The 22,905-nt window shown below is 47.0% G+C and overlaps 2 protein-coding genes across 6 annotated transcripts in view; one reads left to right on the forward strand and one right to left on the reverse strand.

Moving 5' to 3' along the window:
• Positions 1 to 485: 485 nt before the first annotated feature.
• UBAP2 (ubiquitin associated protein 2) overlaps positions 486 to 22,905 on the reverse strand; it is a 75,855-nt gene continuing 53,435 nt past the window's right edge. For 4 of the 5 annotated variants that reach the window (XM_081929605.1, XM_081929607.1, XM_081929606.1 and 1 more), the window contains 10 exons: positions 22,251 to 22,449; positions 19,306 to 19,397; positions 17,739 to 17,789; positions 8,241 to 8,319; positions 7,476 to 7,690; positions 5,105 to 5,204; positions 3,942 to 4,049; positions 2,836 to 2,903; positions 1,082 to 1,273; positions 486 to 847 (listed from right to left, as the gene is read on the reverse strand). In XM_081929605.1, coding sequence (XP_081785731.1) covers positions 752 to 847; positions 1,082 to 1,273; positions 2,836 to 2,903; positions 3,942 to 4,049; positions 5,105 to 5,204; positions 7,476 to 7,690; positions 8,241 to 8,319; positions 17,739 to 17,789; positions 19,306 to 19,397; positions 22,251 to 22,449 — 1,200 coding nt within the window. In that variant the 3' untranslated portion in view covers positions 486 to 751. The remainder of the gene's footprint in view (positions 848 to 1,081; positions 1,274 to 2,835; positions 2,904 to 3,941; positions 4,050 to 5,104; positions 5,205 to 7,475; positions 7,691 to 8,240; positions 8,320 to 17,738; positions 17,790 to 19,305; positions 19,398 to 22,250; positions 22,450 to 22,905) is intronic. The other variant, XM_081929608.1, reaches the window with a different exon arrangement.
• LOC309380160 (interferon type A3-like) lies at positions 11,563 to 14,528 on the forward strand. The gene has a single exon (XM_081930031.1). It carries the CDS (start codon positions 13,039 to 13,041, stop codon positions 13,780 to 13,782), a length of 744 nt encoding a protein of 247 aa, XP_081786157.1. The 5' UTR covers positions 11,563 to 13,038; the 3' UTR covers positions 13,783 to 14,528.

Here is a 22,905-nt window from a genome sequence, read left to right on the forward strand (position 1 = left end):
TACAGAACAGCTACACTGCTGTGCCCAATTGGCAGACACGAAGTTCTGGGATGTGATGGGGAGTCCGTATGCGCTGGCTGCAAAAACGAACAGTGGCGGAGACAGCACTGTAGCTTTTGTGTTTTAAAAACTCAATAAAAAGGGGTGATGCTGCAACCTGCAATGGGACTTCTTGTGAATGTTAAATCCTTGTGCTGGCAGGAAGGGGAGGAGGGCGGCTCCTTGTAATCTTCAGAAAGCAAGATGTCAGGTACGAAGCTAGGAGACAAAACCCAGCACCTGGTTCTTCCTGTGAGTCTGACGAACTCGCCTGAGCTAACACCTGCTTTTGAATCAAGCCTCTGGTTCCAAAAAGGAAAGAAAATGGCACACTGTGTCCTTTGAAAATGTAAAAAAATCCTCAGAAAAATACAAAAAGTTCAGAGAAAGGGTAAGTGTTGTGTCCAAGCTACCTCTAAGAAAGGAAATAAACAGGCTTCAAAAAATGCAGAAACCACCATTAGGCTCTATTACATTTACAAATACATACATAAATATATTACATACAACAGCAAATCATAAAGGAAGCAGGTAAGGAGTCGCGCGCACAAGGAAGGGGTGTGGATCCGCCCTGCCTGGGCTGAGCGCTTGGTTGCCTTGTCTCAAGCCCACCCACCCCTTCCTAGCGGATTGTCTCCTGGCAGGCGTGGGAGTCCGAGAAGTGGGCGTCTTCCCTCCCTTCTCCTCCTCCTCCTCCTCCTCCTGTGTTGGATTAATTTGTCCAGTATGGAGACGTTCCATAGGCGGTTTTGGTAGCCTGAGACTTCTGCTGCAGGGCGCTTGGTGGATTGCGTTGACCAGATCCACCCTGGAAAGAGACAAGGGGAGGGGAAGTTGGGTGGGTGGGTCAGAGGGGGCTCTGGATTTGACCACCTTGTCCCCATCATCCCTCGGGGCTGCACTCCGTGCTGGGCAAACAGGGTTCCGCTCATGCAATGGGACACCCTCTTTTTCTCTGCCCCACCCCCCATAATTAATCTGCTGCAGAGTTATTTCCCCAATCTTGGGCTTCTCTTCTCAGGTGCCTCTCGGGGCAACTCACCTGCCCGTCCTGCTGAAGGTGGTGGTGCAGCATCTGGGAATGAGGCTGCTGATGGGCAGGCAAGATGTGCAGGAAGGGAGCCGGAGCGTAGCCGGGGGCAGCACCAGGGTTCAGGGGCCCTGCAGAGCCCAGGGCTGACGGCAGGCTGAAGGGGGGCGGAGTGCCGGCGTGGAATACCTGCTTGTCAAAAGTCTGCACAAGAAGGGAAAAAGAAAAGACACTTCGACACGCAGAAAGGGAACTCTCTCCAAACCCTTATTACAGAACCAGTATCTGCAACCAGAGATCTAACCAGGTCTAAACCAAAGAGCCTAGGGCTTGCCGATCAGGAGGTCGGCGGTTCGAATCCCCGCGACGGGGTGAGCTCCTGTTGCTCGGTCCCTGCTCTTGCCAACCTAGCAATTCGAAAGCACGTCAAAGTGCAAGTAGATAAATAGGTACCGCTCCGGCGGGAAGGTAAACGGCGTTTCCGTGCGCTGCTCTGGTTCGCCAGAAGCGGCTTAGTCCTGCTGGCCACATGACCCGGAAGTTGTACGCCAGCTCCCTCGGCCAATAAAGTGAGATGAGTGTCGCAACCCCAGAGTCGTCTGTGACTGAACCTAATGGTCAGGGGTACCTTTACCTTTACCTATCTGCAACCAGAGTTTTGATTTGAAGGCGGTTTGGAACAACTAGGGCTCCGCTTCAGAAATGTTCCACTGGCAAGGCTCAGTTTGGGGCAGATACAGCCGGGGGAGGGGGGGCAATCTCAGGTTCAGGAACTGAAAAGGCTTCTATGGGGGAAACCAGCTCATGTATGCTGCCAGTGGGGAAACAAAAAAATGGTGCTATACAATGCCCCCTCCACAATTACCGCGTCAATCATTTGATGAGCACAGTGAGTAATAAGGCCTCTTTCCCCACCCTGGTTGGAGATTTTTTAAAAAGAGAATAATTACATCTCTATACTATATCCTTCATCCTAGAATTACAGTGCAGTTTTTAATATAAAAATACATAACATAGTAAATGAAAACAATACCCTCCCAGCACACAGTTTTTAAAAAGCCTGTTTTTGCCTGGTGCCTAACGATTTGCAATGAAGGTGCCACGGAAAAGGCCCTTTCCCGCGTTGCCACCTTGTGGAGGAGGCGCATGGAAAGATCTGTAGAGATCAGCTGCGTGCGCAAGCAGACCCAGAAGGCTGGCCAAGGGTGCATGCAGCCCTCTTAAAAAAGGTTAACCACCTCTGGGCTAGAGCAACATTCAAAGCAATGGCACTTGGTCTGTGGATGGAGGCCTGGTGATGGACATTTTTATTTGTCCAATTTAGGCATGTGACTCCAGTCACCTTGATCATGGTTTTACCTGTTATGCTGAATTGTACCCCTATGCTGTTTCTGCTTTATTTCTGTAGCATTGTGTATATATGTACAGTCATTCACTGCACATGGAGCTTGAAAGGGCCATCAAGAGTTGTCACTATCAGATTCCACATGTGTGGAGCACAGCAACATGGGCAAGGGTGTAACTGGGAGCAGTGTTTTTGTCTGGGGGTGGGCAGATGAGCTGCCCAGACAGAGCCCCAGATGTTTTCAAGAGAGAGAAGTCAGCTCTGCCTCGGCATGACTCCCACCAAGGTCTCTGTGCAGAAGCACCTAAAGAGAGCCAAAAGATGATCCACCAACGGGGATGTCAAAATGCCAACAGCTGGGAGAGTCAAAAGAAGCAGAACTGCAGGCACAAAAGCGGCTGGACACATGGCAGTTCCTCACCTGAGTCTTATTGTAGACTGAACCACTAATATCAGGCACACCTGTGTTACTTGAGGTCACAGAAACACCTGAGGGGGGAGGGAGGGAGGGAAGCAAAAGAGAGAACAATGAGTTATCAAAACTGCCAAAGGCAATGGGATCTCTCAAGCCTCACAGCTGATGTCAGTGGCGGACTTTGGGCTCTCAAGCATTGGGGTGCCCTGTGCAATGTGAAAATTTACAAACACGCTCCGTTCTACAGCATAGTTGTGGCGTCCCCTGCAGTTTGTACTGCCCAAAAACTGTCTCTGGTGATATTCACCCTTCTTTGGAGCACAGAGCTCGGTTCTTCCTCCCAAACCCCAGAAGGATCTGCTGTTCTTTCAAGCTGCAATTAAAATATATGTTGACAACTGCCAAGATGGGAGGCAAGACTTGTTCCATGAGGGGAGGAGAGAATCCACACATGGACTGAGCCCTCCAAACCACTGGCAAAGGAGGACACAGTTTTGCAGAAAGTTTGCATGTGTCCTGTCATATGCATATCTGTGTCTTCTGCAGGAGGAGAGGAGGGTAAAATAAAACGTCAGTGGCCATGCACGTAATAAAATGTCTCTCAGCAGCCGTGGACAGGAGCACACAATGGCCATTCAGCTCTCACGTCCTGCTTGCAGTGGCCAGGTTGTCTTCCTCAACCCTTTGCTCTGGGCCAGGCATGCTGAGGTTTGTTTAATCTCGTAACACTTAATTGAGAAAAGATAAAAGTGCATCTCTTCCGCCTGGAAGGAACTGGAGAAAGCTCTCTGAATGGGAACTATAAAACAATGCCTACATATATTTATTTCAAAAACTGTAAGGCACTCTCAAAGTCATTCAAAGGGCTTCCCCCAGTGGCCGACTATCTAATTTCAGTGAGAGGTGAAGCCAAAAGATGCTAGTCTTTCAACAGAGCCAATTAAAAGGTTCTGCAATCCTCCCTCCCTCTACAGCTTGACGAAACAGGGGCTGCAGATGACAGCTGGAGGGGGAGCCTGATGGAACGTTAAGTAATGTGCGTAAAAATCCCTGCTCTGGGTCTTCTGATGCAACAGAGGGAGAGAAGGCACCTACACCAACGGCTACATTACCTTTTCCTGGTCCACTGCCAGAGGATTTGTTTTGTGCTTGCGCCGACCCAGCGTATCCCCCTTTGCTGTAATCTCCAGCTGCCGTCCCCTGCGTCAGGTCATCGTAGCCTGGAGGAAAACGCAAGAAGTGGGATATGTTGATTCCTGGCAGGACCACATCTGTGCCTAAAGTACAATCACATCATGTGCAGGCGTTGCTTTCTGGTGGCTCTGAGATAAGCCAAGCCTTAGGTAAAGGTAAAGGGACCCCTGACCATTAGGTCCAGTCGTGACCGACTCTGGGGTTGCAGTGTTCATTTCGCTTTACTGGCCGAGGGAGCTGGGTCATGTGGCCAGCATGACTAAGCCACTTCTGGAGAACCAGAGCAGCACACTGAAACACCGTTTACCTTCCTGCTGGAGTGATACCTATTTATCTACTTGTACTTCGTGCTTTCGAACTGCTAGGTTGGCAGGAGCAGGGACCGAGCAACGGGAGCTCACCCCATCACAGGGATTCGAACCGCTGACCTTCTGATCGGCAAGTCCTAGGCTGTGTGGTTTAACCCTTAGCCAAGCCTTACTCTGCCTCTACAGCCCAGGACACTACCGCTGGCTTGAATGGAATAGTGGTCTTGGTTTCGAAAGGCTTCCCATGAGCAGAGATGCCTTCCCCACTTACACCACACGTCTCCGCCATCTTTTGATGGCTTGGAACTACAATTCCCATCAGTCCCATCTGGTGCGGCCAACGGTCAGGGAGGATGGGAGTTGAAGTTCAAAATATCTGGAAGATACTGGGTTGTGGGGAACTGTGAGGGACTTGGAGCCAAGCATTTCTAAGCCGGAAAAATAAAGGAGCCGTCCCTCCAAATGCCTAAATAAGCAACTCTGATTCTGTAGAAGCTTCCAGCCTCCCTTCACCCCGCCCTATGTTTTCAAGAGCAGCAGGGCATCACAACAAACTCTTACGGGGCTCCTGCCCACCACCTTCATTGAGTTTTTATAGAAGTCTCCAAAGTCCTGCATCCCAGAGGGGGGTGGGAGCAGCAGTATCTCATTCCAGGGGGGTCCTCTCCCCATAACTAAGAGAAGCAGCATTAGAAAGAGACAGCAAGTCCACTTGCTGTTTTGTGCCTGCTCTGCACATTCCAGAGAACGGACAGCCTATGCTCCCCTCTTACCTGCTCCGTAGCTGTGCTGACCGTAGCCGGTCGCCTGCTGGAAGGGTGTGGTGGCTGTGTTCAAGCTGACACTATGCTGCTTGGCCGAAGCTGGTGGGACCTGGAAGAAGGCAGATAAAGGAGTCAGGTGGCAGCAGCTGGAAGTTCTCGACTGCCACCTGGTGGACATGTCGAAGAGGCACCTCTATTTTCAAGAGCCCGTGCCACTTGGCTAAGGAACAGGGAGCAGGAGAGCTCACCCCAGGCAGGAAAGCAGAGAACACATGGGAGGAGACCAAGTGCCCAGCCGGCAGCTCCCAACTGCAGTGGACCCTCAGGTTACGTACCTCTCTGGATACGTAATATTCGAGTTGCAAAAGCAGCAAACCCGGAAGTATTTTTCCAGATTTTGCCGCAAGCCCAGAAGCGCACTGCGCACAATGTGCATGCGCAGAAGCGCTCTATCGCGCTGTGTGCGCACGCAGAAGTGGCACCTCTGGTTACGGATTTTTCAGGGTGTGCACGGACCTCCAGAATGAATTAAATTCGTATCCAGAGGGTCCACTGTATACCTAAAGGGCACTGAGCTAAGGAGCAGCACGGGTAAGAGCTGTTCAACTGTGAAACAGTCTCCCTTGGAAGGTGGTGGACTCTCCTTCCTTGGAGGTTTCTAAGCAGAGGTTAGATGGCCATCTGCTTTAGCCGAGATCCTTGCATTGCAGCAGGTTGGACTAGAGGACACTTAGAATCACTGAGTTTTAGCGTTGGAAAAGGACCCCATGAAGTATCACCAATGTCTGTTTGATCTGATCTCTTTGCTGACATGCTTTGCTAACCAGTTTTGCAAAAGGGAAAGAACATACAAGGTGGGTGCACTAATCTTTCTGAATCTGACTCGAAAATATATTTGTCCAGATAAATGGTGTGAACCGTTATCATGGTGGTAGTATGGAGCTTGATGTCTCCCCACCCAAACCCTAAGAATTAAAATCAAGAGCTTGTTGGAGATTCTGCAAGATCCACCCTTTTTTTTCTCCTGGACCCAGTAACATCCAGCAAAAGTTATTATTCCCACCTTCGGTTCCACCTTCCCACCGCAAATAAAACTGACGTAGCATTTTATGCACCTGGGTTGATGTGCTTTCTTAATCTGTGTCCTGACAAATATAAGGTACCTAATATGGAGTGCACAAAATCCATAAAATTAAAGGGTCTGTGCAAGAGCTATCTCTCCTGAACTGGTTCTTTATTTTTCTGTAGCAGCAAAACTCAGTTCTTGGTTATTTTCAGTCTAGTGGTTTCCAATCTCCCACCCACCCAAGGACCACTTAACGATTTTCCTGCCTGTTTAGGAACTGTAATATGCTCTGCTAAATGCATCATGATTTTGAATTGTATTTTTATTGCTTCTTTTTTTTCTTATATTGTACTTTATCATATTACAATTTGAATTCCATTAAATTCGAGAGAATTCCAACTTCAAGTGTTCTTCGCAGGCATTTCAGGGCCTCCCCACTTGCTTCTAGCTCATTCTAGACCTCCTCAGGTATGCTCATCCAGCACTTCCTGAGTTCTGTTCTCTACAAAAACCGTCCTGTGACATACTGTCCCATCTCCTGACATTCTTGCCTTCAAACGGCAGGCTCTGAAGCATCATGAATTACAGCTGCTCACGCCAGTGGCAACAACACCATTTCAATTGTTGCTGCTGTTAAAAAATTGGGGTTTTGGGGGAGAAGGTGGAAAGAAAGTGTACAGTGGGGGGAAACCCCCCCCCCAAATATCCTGAAGTGAATTTCATGCTTCAGTCTGAGGTGTGAGGCAATTCCCAGGCTTGAAAAAGCTGACCAACTGCCATACTTTTCTGGCTGAAATACACATGCTTGGGTTCTCACAGCACAGATGGCAATGCCTTTTTGCAAGCCATGGCAGGTCACCCCTCTTGGCAGGGACATTCCCTCACAAACGTGGGCAATCTAGACAAACAGGAACTATAGGATCATACAACCCTTTGCAATGCAGGAATGAGACAGCATTGCCCAAAGGTGACCAGAGAACAAAGAGCTCCAGGAGACCACAGACACAGACAGGACTTCTTTGACCAGGGGACGATGTGAATCCTTGCATGCCAAACATGAGGCCATCCCATCCTCAGAGCTTTCCTGGGAGAAAACTTTACGGGGTGAACTGCCCGATGTGGTGAGACTCAAATCACACTGCCACAGAGGGTGTGGTTTTGTACACCCACAACCCACACACTCTGACAAAATCCCTCTTTGCTCTGCAAAGTCTGTTCACCCACCCTGTGGAATCCCCAGGCCACAATTTCAGAGGAATCCAAGCCAAAGCTGAGGTGCAACCCCTTCCGACACCCCCCCCCCCTGTGACTTACAAACATCGTGGGCCCATACTGGAATGCGCTGGGGACTCCTGGCACGCCGGCATAATAGGGCAACCCAGTGTAGCTGTACCCGGGTGGCAGGGCGGGGTTGAGGAAGGGCTGCTGAGCCGTGTGGTGAGTCTGTGCCTGGTTCTGCTGAGCCTGGGCGAGAGTGGTGGCCGGGGCAGGCGAGGCAGCATCTCCCCGACCAAATTTTGTTACATCACCTGGGAAGAAAAGAAAAAAAGCCCATTGGGAGATCGGGTGGCTGTCTAAACTCAAGGATCTAGGCAGACCCAGAGGCCAGCAGAGGCCCTTATAGAGGGGTGAAGCCCAAATCTTTCCGCTTTCATGAATTTAGCAATACTGAATTGCATTTATAGAACAGGTGAGTTTTGTTAAGCGTACGCATCTTATACTCAACCCTCAATTCATCTTAGTGCTGCAGCCAAGCAGGATCAAGCCCAAAGATCTACCCCTTGTCTTTCTAACGCTGGCCAGAAAGATGCTGTGAATCTGCCCTGAGATCTTTTGATGAAGGGCGGGATATACGTTTAATTAATTAATTAATGCTTCCACCAAGCTCACAAGCATGTCCCTCCCCACCCCCGTGAAAATAAGTGTCCATATTAAGTCATAGGTCTGGCAGCATGAATTCTGCAGGTTGCATACATACATTTATTCCTTAAAGATGGAACCAGCAAACCTGGCAGCCACAATGAGCAAAGCATCACCTTCTTCACTTGGCACAGGCAACATTTTGGGATGCAGACTCACCTGAGTAAGGGTTGTTAGCAAGGCTCCCCTCTCTGCCCGTTAAGGTTGCTGGAGCAGGGAATGTAATTCCGTAGTAATCCTGAGGAGAAACCAACATCAGCAATGTTTAGATTCACAGTGAAGCCAGCTAGGATCTCTCTGCACAGCCTTTTGTTTAGTGTTACTAGCCAGAGCACTTTGCAAGGAAAATAAACAACTGTCCTTAACGTGCATCTTGCCCCACATGGGGCTACTCCTAAGCGGTCATTTCTTTGAACATGGCCAAAGTGTCTTTTCCAGCAAAGCACAAACAATGCACCAATCAAGGGTTAAGAAACAAGAACAGCAACACACTTATTGGAAAGATTCATAGAAGTCTTCTCCAGGGTGCAGAGAAAATGTAATATACATAGTATGCTATACATTATACAAAATGATCTATATCTATCTATATGCAGAGAGAGATAAATATGTGTATGCATAATAATGTACAGGGTTGTTTTTCTGTGAATAATTAGCATATAGAAATCATCAGCAACAGCAGCAAAAAAGAAAATATAAATATGCTGTACCAGTCCTTACACTGTTTTCAGCAAGGTATGTAGATATTTTCCTGTGTCTTATTCCATCAGCGCATAATGAAAATGCTCCACTTTTCAATAAATAATTAGATTCCTTGCCTTCTCTCACTTTCAAAATAATTTTCTCATGGGCTCCAGCTCTCCCAGACAGTTATCATTCATCCTTCTAACATGTGAATTTGTCATGCCCCCCCCTCCCCGGATTTTAGCACATGGGCACCAGTATACTTTTCATTTGCTACTTCTTGCCTCTCCCCTTTTATACTTCATCTTTCAAGTTCTGTTACTTCTCTTAAAGGGTTATGATTCCTAGACAGTTAGTGATATGTCCAACCCAAAAATATTGCAAGAAGATGACCTCCTTTTTATTTTATTTTTTAATCCCCATGCCCCTGTCTCTCTGGCTGCAGCAGCAAAACACTTTGAGGAGCGACACATCTCAACTCAGCCCGCACCTTCTGTGCCCATATTTGGAGCAGCCCTGCCTGTTTTTTTGTTCCAGCCAATATTACTTTCGATATCTCAGCTGGATTTCCCCTTGCCGTTTTTGGGTTTCCAAAACAGAGAAGGATGGCTCGCAGCCAAGGAAGTAAGGATGGGGACACAGCTTCAACCCACAGCAATACAGCAATACACAACGGCTTCATAATTGTTTGCTTAAAGCTCCTTTAACACACATTTTTACTGCCGGGGGGGGGGGGGAGATTTCAGAAGACTGGACGTAAACCAAAAGAACCCGGCATTAGCACTTTTCTACAAGTCACAAGACGACTTCGGCATTTATTTAACAATGAGAACATTCCTTTCTGGCTCATCTAAATGTGCCACTTTCGTAGTTTTACCACGGTTGGGTTTTTCGGTTTCTTGGCAGATCACCCCAACACGATGCAACGGGTAACGAAAGCCAACAAAAACTCTTTTTAAAAAAACGTCGCTGGTGCAAAAAGCCATCCAGATGTCTGCACTGTTTGTGTTTTAATCCTACATTTTGATACTGAAATGATGCAATCATGTTTGAGGGGGATTTTTTTTTTGGAGGGGAAGTACCCATGAGCTCTCCAAACTGAAACAGACAATTGCAATATGCTCCCAGGAGGGGCTACAAAAATGCCCGTGAGACTAATCCTCCCTAGCCAAAATTTCGATTTCTGGTTCCTCTTCTGCACCTGAATGGCTGCTCTCACCACCCCTTTCTTCTCAATTTGAGGTTCACAGTCTCTTGTAACTTCCAGAGCAGGGTAGCTGGGCTTTGACCTATCTGCCCTGAGCCCTTGAGAGGAAGGAGACGATAGATGTAAACATGTTCAATGACTCATGAGACAACCAAGGGCTGGGATACTGTCTTGGTTGCCAGCTTCTTCCGTTTCAGACTTGCTAGCGACCCTGGCTTTATTCACTGCCCATACAGTAGGTAAGATACCTGGCTCACAGATTTAAGAAAGCCACCCCAAGTATTTGAGTGTCACCATCACCGATGTCACCATAGAGTTGGAAGGGAGAGTCATCTAGTCCAACCCCTTGCAATACAGGAATCTTGGCTGGGGAGGGCGAGGTATAAATAAAATTTAATATTATTTATTATTATTATTTTGCCCAGCGTGGGGCTCAAACCCATTACCCTGAGATTAAGCATAGGAGGCTCTGAATACATGGGACACTTAGTCGCCTTTGTGTCTCTGTTTGCGGTTAGATCAGGTGTCAGCAAACTTTTTCAGCAGGGGGCCGGTCCACTGTCCCCCAGACCTTGTGGGGGGCCAGACTATATTTTGAAAAAACAAATGAACGAATTCTTATGCCCCACAAATAACCCAGAGATGCATTTTAAATAAAAGGACACATCCTACTCATGTAAAAACACACTGACTCCTGGACCCTCTGCGGGCCGGATTTATAGGCAATTGGGCCGGATCTGGCCCCTGGGCCTTAGTTTGCCTACTCATGAGTTAGATGGATTCATCCGTGGGGAAGTCTGTGTTTGTGTGTGTCCAACACACATGTAGGATGGTGCATTAAGGAAGGGGTGGAGTAGACGATCTTTGGCAGCCCCGTCCTCCCTAACCGTCTCCTCTTGAACCCCTTTACATGCTGATTATTTCAGCTTCCATGTGTAAATGCTGCATATTAATGAAATACGCCAGGCATGGCAAATGGGATTCAGCCTTCACGGGCAGCGGAGGAAGGCAGGGGTGGAAGGCTGTGCGAAGGTGCGATGCAAAAAAGGGGGAAGCAGCGGCAAATGCGCCGCTGGCCAGGAGGGCGCAGCAGCCAGATGGACATAATGCATGTGCCTTTTATGCGCAAGGCTCATCTCCTGGCGCCTCCGCTTAAAAGGAACAGGATAGTAATAACCTTGGAGAGCCGCTAACCAGTCAAGAATGGTAAGCAATGGTGAGGGGGAAGCTGCTAGAGCAGAGGCCCAACTCTGAAGAGGTGGCGTCAAAATGTTCGGTGACTGGTGGATGGAAAGGTCAAGGAACAAGGTTTTGTGATATCTACTAGCTAAAGGACTGGCAGGCTTGAGAGGTGAGGGCAGGAGAGTTCAAATTCTTTCTCCTCCCTGCCACATTCCTGCTTATCTCCCCACCTTTCCAGCTCCCACTAAGCCATAAATTTCAGGGGCTACTGCCTGCCTTCCTCCTTCCTTCCCACTTCCACTAGCACCCCTAAAACCCACCCTGCTTCCAAGCTACTCCCACAGAGGCACCAACGCTTCTTTGTCCAGTCCAGAGGTTCCCAAAGTGGGAGGTACCGCTCCCTGGGGGTCAGTGGGAGCACCTGGGGGTCCTAAGAGTCGAGGGAGAAGCGAAGCAGGCAGGAGCTGGAGGTTTAAATAACTATAAAGACTTAGAAAAGCTGATGACCACTGAATCAAGTTCATCCATGTTGCTGAATTAATTAAATTATTGAGCTTTACTTGGAAAAATGTGCCATTTATTGTTAATGCTTTGAATTTCATTGTGTTATTATCTTAGTGGGCCATGCAATCCACTCTTCTGACTCATGCTTTTTAATTGGGTAGGGGGTCTCATCCTTGCCTCAGAATTTTACTCATTTCCCTCTCCCACGCTGTGGACCAACTGCTCTCTCCCTCCCTTCCCACCAACTAACTACTCCCAAAACATTTTCCTTTTCTTCCCGGACAATTTTATAACCACCTTCAAACCACATCTGATATATAGGCTTAGAAGTCTCACCTCCAACCCACAAAACAAACAAACCAACAAACCACTGAAATCCCATCCAGAATTTGCAGCTTTTCCCTCTCTTCCTAATTTATTTGTACACTCTCAGGGTCTCTCTCCCCCCCTTTCTCCCTCTGGTTCAGCCAAGATTCTTCCCCTGCCCTCCCCTCCCCTTTTCCTTACTCAGTTCCACCACATTGTACCTGCCTCACATCTTTTCTCCATGCCTTTTGAAGCTGTTAAGACTGAACGACTAGCTCCAACCCTCCAATGCTTGCATTACATTAATGCACGCTGTTCATAAGATCTTTTTATTAAATACATTGCTTGAAATGAGGTGTGCTCCTTCCTTAACGCCACACAACCTTTAGTGATTATTTCCAGACATGTTGCCGAGGTCTCAATGGCATACAAAGAGGGCAAATACATGCCAGGGTTGAAGACTTGCATGCAAAAAAAAGAAGCATGCTTTTATTTATTTATTTTATTTTTATCCTGCCTTTACGCCTAAAGATGTGCAGGGTGGCAAACCAGAAAACAATAAAAAGGAAGGGTTTTTAAAACATTTAAAGAAATAAGTCAGTATGCCATGTAAACCAGTAGCCTTCATATTTTGTGCACACCAAATTTCAGCTTTATAGGTGATTTTGGGAGATACCTACCTAGTGAGGGTCATGAAACCCCCATTTTCAACATGAGGTTCACAAATCAGATTTTTTCCAGTGGGTAGGGTGGCCTGGGATGGCATACATGCCAGCCTCCATAGCTCTGAGGAGTGTATTTGGTATACAAATTAGGCAAACAAATAGCCCTGTGGTCTTCCTGAAATTTGAGGAGTGGGGAGGAGGAACTAAAGTAAACTATATCCTGGGTTACCAGAGGAGAAGAAGAAAAAACTCCCTTAAGGACCCACCACAGTCCAGCTCCTTAGGTTCAGTTGCATGGCTGAACAGGCAAGTGGAAAGTGAAAATGAAACCTGGAAAACCCAAATGATGAAAGGAAAGCTGTCCTGCAGGATAAATAGAAGATGCAGGAGGACCAGCACATAGTCAAAGATGGATCGCAAGTGGATAAGTTACGTGAGCCCCAGCAGAAACCGCCTGAGAACCACCATGGAAATCGAAACGCGTGTGCATGCGGGGCTCCTTTGCCTGGTGCTCCTGTCTTCTGTCCAAGTCTCAGCGCTGGACTGCAACTTTCTGAAACACCGGCAAAAAGTATTTAATCTGCAGAGCCTGGAGCTGTGGCGAGAGATGAGCACCACGTTCTCTCCAGGATGCCTGAAGAAAACGACCACGTTCAACTTTCCTACAAAGATCCTGGAAATACGCGAGTCGCAACCTGCCACGGAAGCAATCTACGAAATTCTCCGTGGGTTCTTTCACATCTTGAGCAGTGACTCACTGAAGACTGTCTGGAAGGCTGCACACAGAGAGAGGTGGGTTTCTGCTCTCCACGATGCAGGAGTGGGTGGGAATGGTTGGGATAGAAAGGGGAAGCGGAAAGAGAGATTTGTGTCTGCCCCCTCTCTTCAAACTCTGCCACTCTTTTATCGCAGATCTCTCCAGATGGTGCATGCACACACCCAAGTCCTCAAGAGTTGCCTCGGAGGGAGAAAATCTACACCGGGGAAGTTAGAGGAACAGAGAAACAAGCTGGAGCTGAAGAAGTATTTTCGAAGGATCAGAAATTTTCTCAGAGGGAACGGAGGCAGCACTTGCTGCCGGGAGAGCCTGCAACAGGAGGTCCGATCAGGACTCATGTACGTTGACATACTGACAAAGAGAATGAGGAGGTAGCAAACCTCTGCAACCATCGCTCGAGGAACCGTCGGAGCGGAGAAATGACAAACTGACAGCGAATATTTGTGAAACATTCGCAGAGACAAGTTGAGGAAGCTACAAGCCACCTCACTGAAATTGCCAAAGAAATGGGAAGAGCTAAAGGGGCTTTATTATACTGAATGTACAGACTTTGTATAGGTGTTTTATTTTTTTATGAAGCTTGACATGTGTTATTTATTTATTTATTTATTTGATGTGATGCAGATTTATGTATTTTTGTTAATTTTATATTAAAACAATTTTAAGTATTTGTTTATTTATTGCATCTTTCTTCACTTCCTAGAAAAGAACTCTTGAAGTGACTTACAAATGTATAAAACAAGGAGCCTCTGAATCACTTAAAACTACTTAGACCAAAACACAACAAAGATATCTTTACTTATAAGGTTGATTAGTTAGTTATTAAAATCTGCTATACAGTGGTACCTTGGTTCTCAAACTTAATCCATTTTGTAAGTCCGTTCCAAAACCAAGACACACTTTCCCATAGAAAGTAATGTAAAATGGATTAATCCGTTCCAGACTTTTAAAAACAACCCCTAAAACAGCAATTTAACATGAATTTTACTATCTAACGAGACCATTGATCCATAAAATGAAAGCAATACACAACATACTGCAGTCACACAATCAATCAACCAGTAGCTGAACTGGGTTCCACACAGTCACAAAAGAAAAAAGAGCCGCAAAAACAAAAACGCAAAATACCGTATTTTTCGCTCTATAGGGTGCACCGGACCATAGGGCGCACCTAATTTTTTTTTTGGGGGGGGGGTTAAATAAAGGGGGAAAATGCAGTGAAAGCCCGAGCTTCCCCCGACCCCAGCCCCCAGAACGGGTCCGGGAGCGGGGGCGAGGTTGCGCGCCACTTTGCCTTCTCTCTCGGAGCTTGCTGCTATCCGCAAGCCTGGGGAGCCCGGCGGGAACTTGCGGATATCTGCCCGCTTGCGGATATCTGCCCGAAGGCTTGCGGATATCTGCCCGAAGCCCGGGGTGCGCTGTGCAGCGCACCCTGGGCTTTGGGATGCAGGCTGCTATCCACAAGCCTTCTGAGCCCGGCGGGAGTTCCCGCCGGGCTCCCCAGGCTTGCGGATAGCTTCCTGAAGCCTGGAGAGCGAGAGGGGTTGGTGCGCACCGACCCCTCTTGCTCTCCAGGCTTCAGCGAAAGCCTGCATTCGCTCCATAGGACGCACACACATTTCCCCTTCATTTTTGGAGGGGAAAAAGTGTGTCCTATAGAGCGAAAAATACGGTAAATAGCAAAAACAGGCAAGACCTCAGCGTAATACTCAAAACAGAAGTGTAGCACTCAAAACGGAAACGTTAACCCTCAAAACGGAGCACGTTCAACTACCGAAGAAAGTTCACAAACCAGAACACTTACTTCCAGGTTTGCAGTGTTTGGGTTCTAAGTTGTTTGAGTACCAAGGCGTTTGAGAACCAAGGTACCACTGTATAGTGCTCCAGGCAGGTTTCTACACAAGTTTTAGATCAGATGGTCCTTTTTAAAATAAGGACAGAAACTGATAGGGCAAAAACCTGTAAATAATACAACCACCATAAAACACTAACAAAACTGACAGCCTCAAACACATGAACTGACACATTACAGAACCTGGCATTTTATTTGCAAATCGAAATGTCTTCACTTGCTGGAAGACAAATATGGTGTGTGTTATACAAGCACCCTCTCCAGTCCAACCACAATGAAGGAAGGAAGGAGGCTTCTCTCAATGATTTGAGTGCAGCAGAAGGCACTTTGGGAGAAGGGGCTCCAGGAAGTGTGTAGGATCCGAGGTGCTTTCACTGGTTCCTTGGATTGTGTCCAGAAACTCACAGGCAGTCAATGCACTTGGGCAAGTCTCTCTTTCACAAACCAGCAAACAAAATTAACACTATGGATTCACAGAGGTTTCCAAGCCATCTTCACGGGTAGACCTGGTTACGGATGCTACAATACTGTAATCTAACTAGGCAGGTAACAAGAATGCAGTGGTACCTCGGGATGCGAACAGGATCTGTTCCAGAGCCCCGTTCGCATCCTGAATAGAACGTAAGACGTGACTGCGCGTGTCACGTTTCGCCGCTTCCGCGCATGTGCATGTCATTTTGACCGTCTGCGCATGCGCAAGCGGCGAAACCCGGAAGTAACACACTGGCCACATTACCGGGTAGATGTATGCCGGCTCCCTCGGCCAATAAAGTGATGAGCACTGCAACCCCAGAGTTGGTCACGACTGGACCTAATGGTCAGGGGTCCCTTTACCTTTTATGACTGTAGTAACAAGGTCCTGATTGCAGCTTTTCTTTCCAACCAAAGCTAGTAAATGACACTCCCAGGTTCTTCCACCAACTGTGAATTAAATAGCACAACAGTGCCCAGCAGCGCCCCTAAACTACGAACATCATTTTGAGGGCGAGGGTGATAAAGAGGAGAACCTTGTACAGAATATCACCCCAACCCAAATTTCCCAGACCCGTCGGCCATCAACCACTTTGTCCTGGCAGGATTCATTTTACTGATCTTCAGCCAGCCCATAAGAACACTCAAGCATTCATTCAAAAGAAACCAACTGCTACTCCTGGATCAGATGCAAATACTAAGCAGAGTTGGGCATGTGTTTGCTGGCGACAAAATCAATTTGGCTGGCTGTACCCTTTGGCTACTCAAAGATATTAAACAGTGTTGAGCACAAGATAGAACTTTGTGAACCAATATTTCAGAGCAGAGCCGCAGCCAACCAATACCACCTTGAGAAGGATTGTTGAAGAATGTGCCCTCAACTCCAGGAAAGAAAATCTACCCATCTGTCAAGGTCAGAAGGGATCGATGATCACTTATGACAAAATCCCCACCAGGAGTGACCCTCTCCCCCATCAATCTCAAGACCAATATTGCCCCACCAAGGCTACTCCCGTCTTTTTCCAAACCTTGGCGTGAACCTCAGCTGATGCAGTTCTAGAACAGCGGTCCCCCCCAAAATTCAGCCCACCCAGCCCCTAAAAACCATGATTCAGAATAGCAGTTTCCATGACCCACTAAGGAAGATAACCACCCAATAAAATTCAAAGCAGCAACAACTCATTGCACATTTACTCAAAATCCAATTAAAACTCTCATTAATTCAAGAGAATTGATGAACTTGATCTGGTGATATCAGCTTTTCAAAGTCTGATAGTCATTTATACCTCCAGCACCCCATCTAAGCGCCACCATTGGGAGTTGCTTAACTCCTACCCAGTGCAGAGACAAAAGAGGCTTCTTCAAAACAGGGCGCATCACGGTCTCTTCCCAGGAGGCTGGTCATGCCACAAGATCCTATATAACAGCCTTTCTCAAACTGTGGGTCCCCAGATGTTGTTGGACTAGCAAGGCCAGAGTTCAGGGATGTTGGGAGTTGTAGTCCAACAACATCTGGGGACCCACAGGTTGAGAACTGCTGCTACATAATGTTGCAGCATGAGTATGTCAACAAAATCCCATCCTGGATTAACCCTCCTTTTCCCACAACAACACTTAGCAGACTTCTCCAACCCAGTCCCTCCAGATATTTGGTCTACAGCTCCCATCAGCCCCAGCCAACATGGGCAATGGTCAGGGACAATGGGAGATATAGTCCAAAATCTCTGGAGGGCAGCAGGTCGTTGAAGGCTGCTGCAGGGCATAATGGAATCCAACAGGATACACAGGTCTCCAAAAGCAGGCGCATCACAGAGGGGCAATTTGTTTAAAACAAGCAAGCAAAGAAACAGAGACAGGCAGTTGCAGAGCAAATAAACACATCACAGCAAGACAGAATACACCTCAGAGCCCATGAACATTCCACTACTCTATGACCAGCATAAACCTCCAAAAAATGAAACCAGTTCAGTTACAGCTTGAAAAAACCAACACAGGAAATTCTACTTACCACAGGCAGCCTGGACTGCAGCATTTGGAGATCATCATAACCATAAATCTGCTTGAAGACAGAGAGGAGGAGGAGGAGGAAGAGGGAGAAAATACAGAAAGAAGTTGTAAGGCAGCACTCCCAAGGAACCACTTCGATCGGCAAATTCTCAATCCAGGCTCATAAAGCAAGCAGCATTTTAAAACCACCAGGTTTTTGTTATGTCAAATGTCATGCTGGCTGAACAGCATCCTTTTATTACACTACCCTGTGAAGCACAGTAGCCTGGTGCTTTTGGCTAAATGAAAATGCAATCCGTAGTATTCAGCAGAAGCAGCATCACATTCTCAAGTGCCTAACATTTATAGAGCTCATCCACACAGTCTTCTTATAACGCATACAACAGCCCAGCAATGTAGGTCAGCATGGTTGTATTTCTGTTGTAGACTGGGGAAAGGGGTTCTCAGGCTGAGAGAATATTGCTTTGAGATGGGGAATGTGGAGACCATCAACATCTAGAGAACTGCAACTCCCATCAGCTCCAGCCAGCATGGGCAATGGTCAGGAATGTCCCCCCCCCCGGGTGTTTGTGTGTGTGTGGTCCAGTAGCATCAGACTGTTTTTCTAGCCCTGTCTTAAGGCCCTCTTAAGCTTTGCTGCAAGTTCACTCTATAAGGGACAAAAAATGCAGGTACAGCAGAACCAGACAATGCATTCGGAATAAACATACAATTTCCCTCACTTTCGCGCCCTGCCCCCATCAATTCCTGTATTGGACTTTTAACTTGTGGCTGTCAAAAGAAAGAGCGAGCCTACAGTGAAACCAAGACTTCCACCTTCCTCCAAACATCAGTTCCAAGGCTATGGCTTGAAAGCAAAGCTATGTACTTCTAAGATGCTTGTGAATGACTTTGTGAGACAACTGTCAGGGGACAATTGACAGTAAGAGCTGTTCCAACAGCGGAGCGGACTCATAGCGTTGTAGATTTGGAAGGGGCCTCAAGGATCATCTAGTCCAACCCCCTGCAATGTAGGAATCTCAACTAAAGCATCCCTGCCACCCTTTCCTTGGAGGTTTTTAAGCAGAGGTTGGATGGCCCTCTGTCATGGATGCTTTAGCTGAGATTTCTGCATTGCAGGGGATGGGGTTCGATGAACCTCAGCATCTCTTCCAACTCTTATAATTCTATGAAACAAAAAGTCAGTTCAGAAACTGTTGCTATACTCCAGATTAGATGTTAAGTCAACTGAAATTCACAGGTCAGAGGAATAAGGGCTCTTGCTGGCTGGGCCTGGCAGGAGTTGCAATCAAAAACACCTGGAAGGTCCTAGGCTGGCAAAATGGGTTCTCTTTCAGGTTCAGGGTGGGACCAGCTGTGCATGCAACCCAAGCAGTACACCTCTCATTATCATCTTTAGAACTGAGCCACAGAACAAGTCAGTGGTCCACAGACAGCCCACTCTACACAACCTGGCTGGGACGGACGGACGGACAGACAGACAGACACAGACACACTCTGCCCCAGACGCCTGCAACAGGGAGGTGAAAGCCAAGTTCATTTGCGGGAGGCACAAGGAAACCGCTTACTGGGTAGGCTGGCAGAAGTCCTCCAGGTCCAACAATATACTGGTTATGTAACAAGGGTGGTACACCTTGGGGCAGGTTGGGGGGTGCTTTGCCTGCAGAACCAAAAGACATGTTTTTATATATAATATATAAAACAAAAATACCAACAAAAAAGGAAGAAAAAGAAAGAGAGAGAGAGAAGTTTCAGGGTCTGAAATATGCTCTTTGGGCTCCTTCAGACGACGTGTTTACTCAGCATGCATCCTGATTTGCTTACATGGAGGCAACTATATATTCAGTTCTTACTATTCTGATCTGAGGGTGGGGTATGTCAAAACAGCATTCATTCTGCATTCCTCCCAATTTGCTTGCGGGCTGTTTACACATCTTCCTGTTTATCTGCCAATGGTCCATCTTGCTCAGCTTTGTCTACACTTCAGGCAGCAGCTTCTTCAGGGTTCCAGGAAGGGGCTCCTTCAGGCTGCTGCCTCCACCTTATTCCCACACCCCTACCCCAGTTCTTCTGCCTCTTCCATCTTCCCATAGATGCTTTCTCCTGGACTGCAGCAGTCTTATTTCCTCCCCATTCTGTATGTTAACCCTTCCCTGGTCCCATGACCTCAACTTCTTGTCTTTGTCCGGGGAGGTAAACTCTCTGCGGCTGGAATTCTATACCGTGCAGTAGTTTAATTCTGAGACCAGCAGGCACGGCAAGAAAAGTTATTAAGAAGCAGTTTTCTTTGCTAGCCAGCTTTTTACACTTCCTTGGTGGGGACAAACAACAAGCTCTCTTGTCGGTTCCCTGAGCTTGTGATCTAAGCTCTCTCCAGACTAATCATGAGCTGTAATCAAGGTTTGTCCTACGTTTTACAACTCAGGTTCTCCAGAAAAGCTAAACCACCAGACCGAGTTTGCACAATGCAGTACATTAAGCCAAACCAAAGCTTTGCTCAGTGTAGTGCTGTGCTAGAGCCACCAGGAACTGTAATCTCCTCTCTGGGAACCCACATGCTCCCACGAAGCCATGGTTTGGCTGAACATAATGTGCAAAGCAGACCATTGTTTAAACTGGCAAGAGATGCACCCTTACATGTTCTATTAAACTTAGCTAAGAAATATCAGCTCAATACCACATTGGTAGAGCACAGTCTCCACTGAGAGCATGCTTATGCTCATGAAGGGACAACTACTCAGGCAAAAGGATGCTAGAATCTTAAGGTAGACTCTCACAACCATTTTCTATTCCTTTCGACATAGTAAAGTCTACCTACATCGACCTTGGCCACAAAACGTCTCCAAATATAGACTGGCTAAACTCTTGCCAGAGTTTGGAACGGCCCAACTGAGAACATTCCAATTTGGAAGGTCTTCATTTATTTTCCACATTCCATTTCACTTTCCAGCACTTTGCAACTCTGTCCTGAAGGGGTCGGGAGAGCTAACTCTAAGGACAGAAAAAAGGGCTCTTATCGTAGACAGTGTAAGAAGGAGGGCTGAGTCAGAAAAGTGCAAAACTCATCATTTTCTGGAAGTGACACAAGTCCTATCTGGGAAAGTGTTTAATATCTGAGGGTAGCTGCGAGGCAATTCAATATTTCTTAAACTGTTTTATTTAAACAACAACAGAGTGTTGGTAAATATGATCTGCCAAGTGTTTTAAGTGACAGGGCAGGATGTAAATTTAAGCCAAGCTTGCAACTGTCTGCATCTAAACCAGGGATGGGAAACCTGTGACGTTCCAGATGTTGTTGGACTACAGCCTCCATGAGTCAACAAGGCTAACAGTCAGGGCTGGTGTGAGTTATAGTCCACAACAGTCAGTATAGCATGAGACTCTTAATCCCAGGTCTGTGGATTTGATCCCCACATTGGATAAAAGATTCCGGCATTGCGGGGGTTTGGGCCAGATGACTGGCGTGGCCCCTTCCAATTCTACAATTCCATGCTTCTAACACCTGGAGGGCCACAGATTTCCCACTGCTAAATAATAAAGATTGACTCAATCAAGCTAACTGTCGGCTCCCTTGATAATTTATTGTGTTTCCCATTCCTTGTGGAAACATTCAGCTGAGACTGCTTAGTATGCAAGATCTGACTCCTTAAAACCCAAGAATTTAAGGGCTATCGGCACAATCCTAGCCATGCCTGCTTAGAAGTAATCCAGAGTGTCTTACTTCCAAGGCCAGGGTGGTTAGGACTGCAGCCTCTGAAGCTGTACAGTCAGTCTGCAGCTGTCTCCCTTCTGACTGAAAGCAGAGGATAGGAAGGTCTTTCCCAGCCCTGTCACTCAAGATACTTCAATGGGAAATGCCAGGAAAGATGATGAACCTTTGGAGGGCAATGCATGCACCTGAGAAACAAGCTGTACCCTCTCTCCCTGTAATACTTAACACAAGAGACCATTAAGATCCCCTGGGATTGGCGAGGAGGTATTTCCTTGCCTCTTCTGCCAATGCACCCACCCACCGTTCCATTCCTGTTCTATGCACTCACAGGGAACAGAGCCTGCTGGAACACAAACAGAACCTACTTGGCTAGACAAAAAGGCCGGTGTTAAATGAACTGTGAAAATCATACCCACAAAAAATTACACATTTCGCTTTCCATGATTAAAATTTTCAGATAATTGGAAATGTTTTTGGCAAGGTTGAAGAAGAGGGGACACACTGACACTTTTCTGTTTTTCCTTACAGCCAGGGGTGGGTGTTGGGAGAGATCTATATATATAGACAAGGTAGTAAGTTAAATGCTTGGTAGCGGTTTCCCCCATCAAATATTCCCACGCGTTAAAAAGGCAGGCAACTTTTATTTTACAGGCCACTGTGCAAAGCATGCTGCAAAGGCGAAGTCTTTTAGAAAAGGCATAGAATTTCTCAACACAGTTTTTATGGCTGGACAAGAGGTGCTCAACAGGCAGACAAACGTCCTCTCTCGCTATATCCACATGATCGGTTAATATTGCGAACCTGAAGACACTAAGGGAGCTGCCCGCGTGGTGGGAGCCGGCAGAGAGACACTGGTCACATTCAGGCCAAGGCTGTTGGTAGAGTTGGCCATGCTGGAGACCGAAGAGGTGGTGGCCAAGGTTGAAGCAACGGAAAAGGTGGTGGAAGGCTGGAGCGCAGCAGAAGGCTGGAGCGCAGCGGAGTTCTCAACACTAGTGTGCTGGAAAGGAAAGACAAACGCACACACAAAGAAAGGGGGTTAAAGAGCAAGCAAAGGGGGCTGGCAGGCTGGAAAAAAATGCTAAACTTTGTAAGCAAGCAGCATGGGAAGCTGGAGAGGAGGGTCTTGTGCTGCCACCCAAAAATCATTCTTAAAGTTCTATAGTACATTCTCCAATATAATTATTATTATTATTATTATTATTAACATTAACTTAAATTTCTATACCACCCTATATCACAGGGCAGTTATCAATATGAAAACATAAAAATTCATACCATAATAACAAAACAAAACAAAACAATACACCCCCAATACATAGTTTAAAAGGTCATGCACAGTTTAATTAGTTAAATTAGAAGAGGAATGTTTTTGCGTGGCACCTAAAGGTATATAATTAAGGTGCCAGGCAAGCCTCCCTGGGAGAACATTCCACAAATGGGGAGCCACCGCAGA

This window comes from Podarcis melisellensis (assembly GCF_964234715.1).
Source record: "Podarcis melisellensis genome assembly, chromosome: 11".
In the NCBI taxonomy this organism is placed as follows: domain Eukaryota; kingdom Metazoa; phylum Chordata; class Lepidosauria; order Squamata; family Lacertidae; genus Podarcis; species Podarcis melisellensis.

Excerpts from the sequence above, each read along its gene's own strand:
- LOC309380160 (XM_081930031.1), top strand. The coding sequence starts at position 13,039 with ATGGATCGCAAGTGGATAAGTTACGTGAGCCCCAGCAGAAACCGCCTG.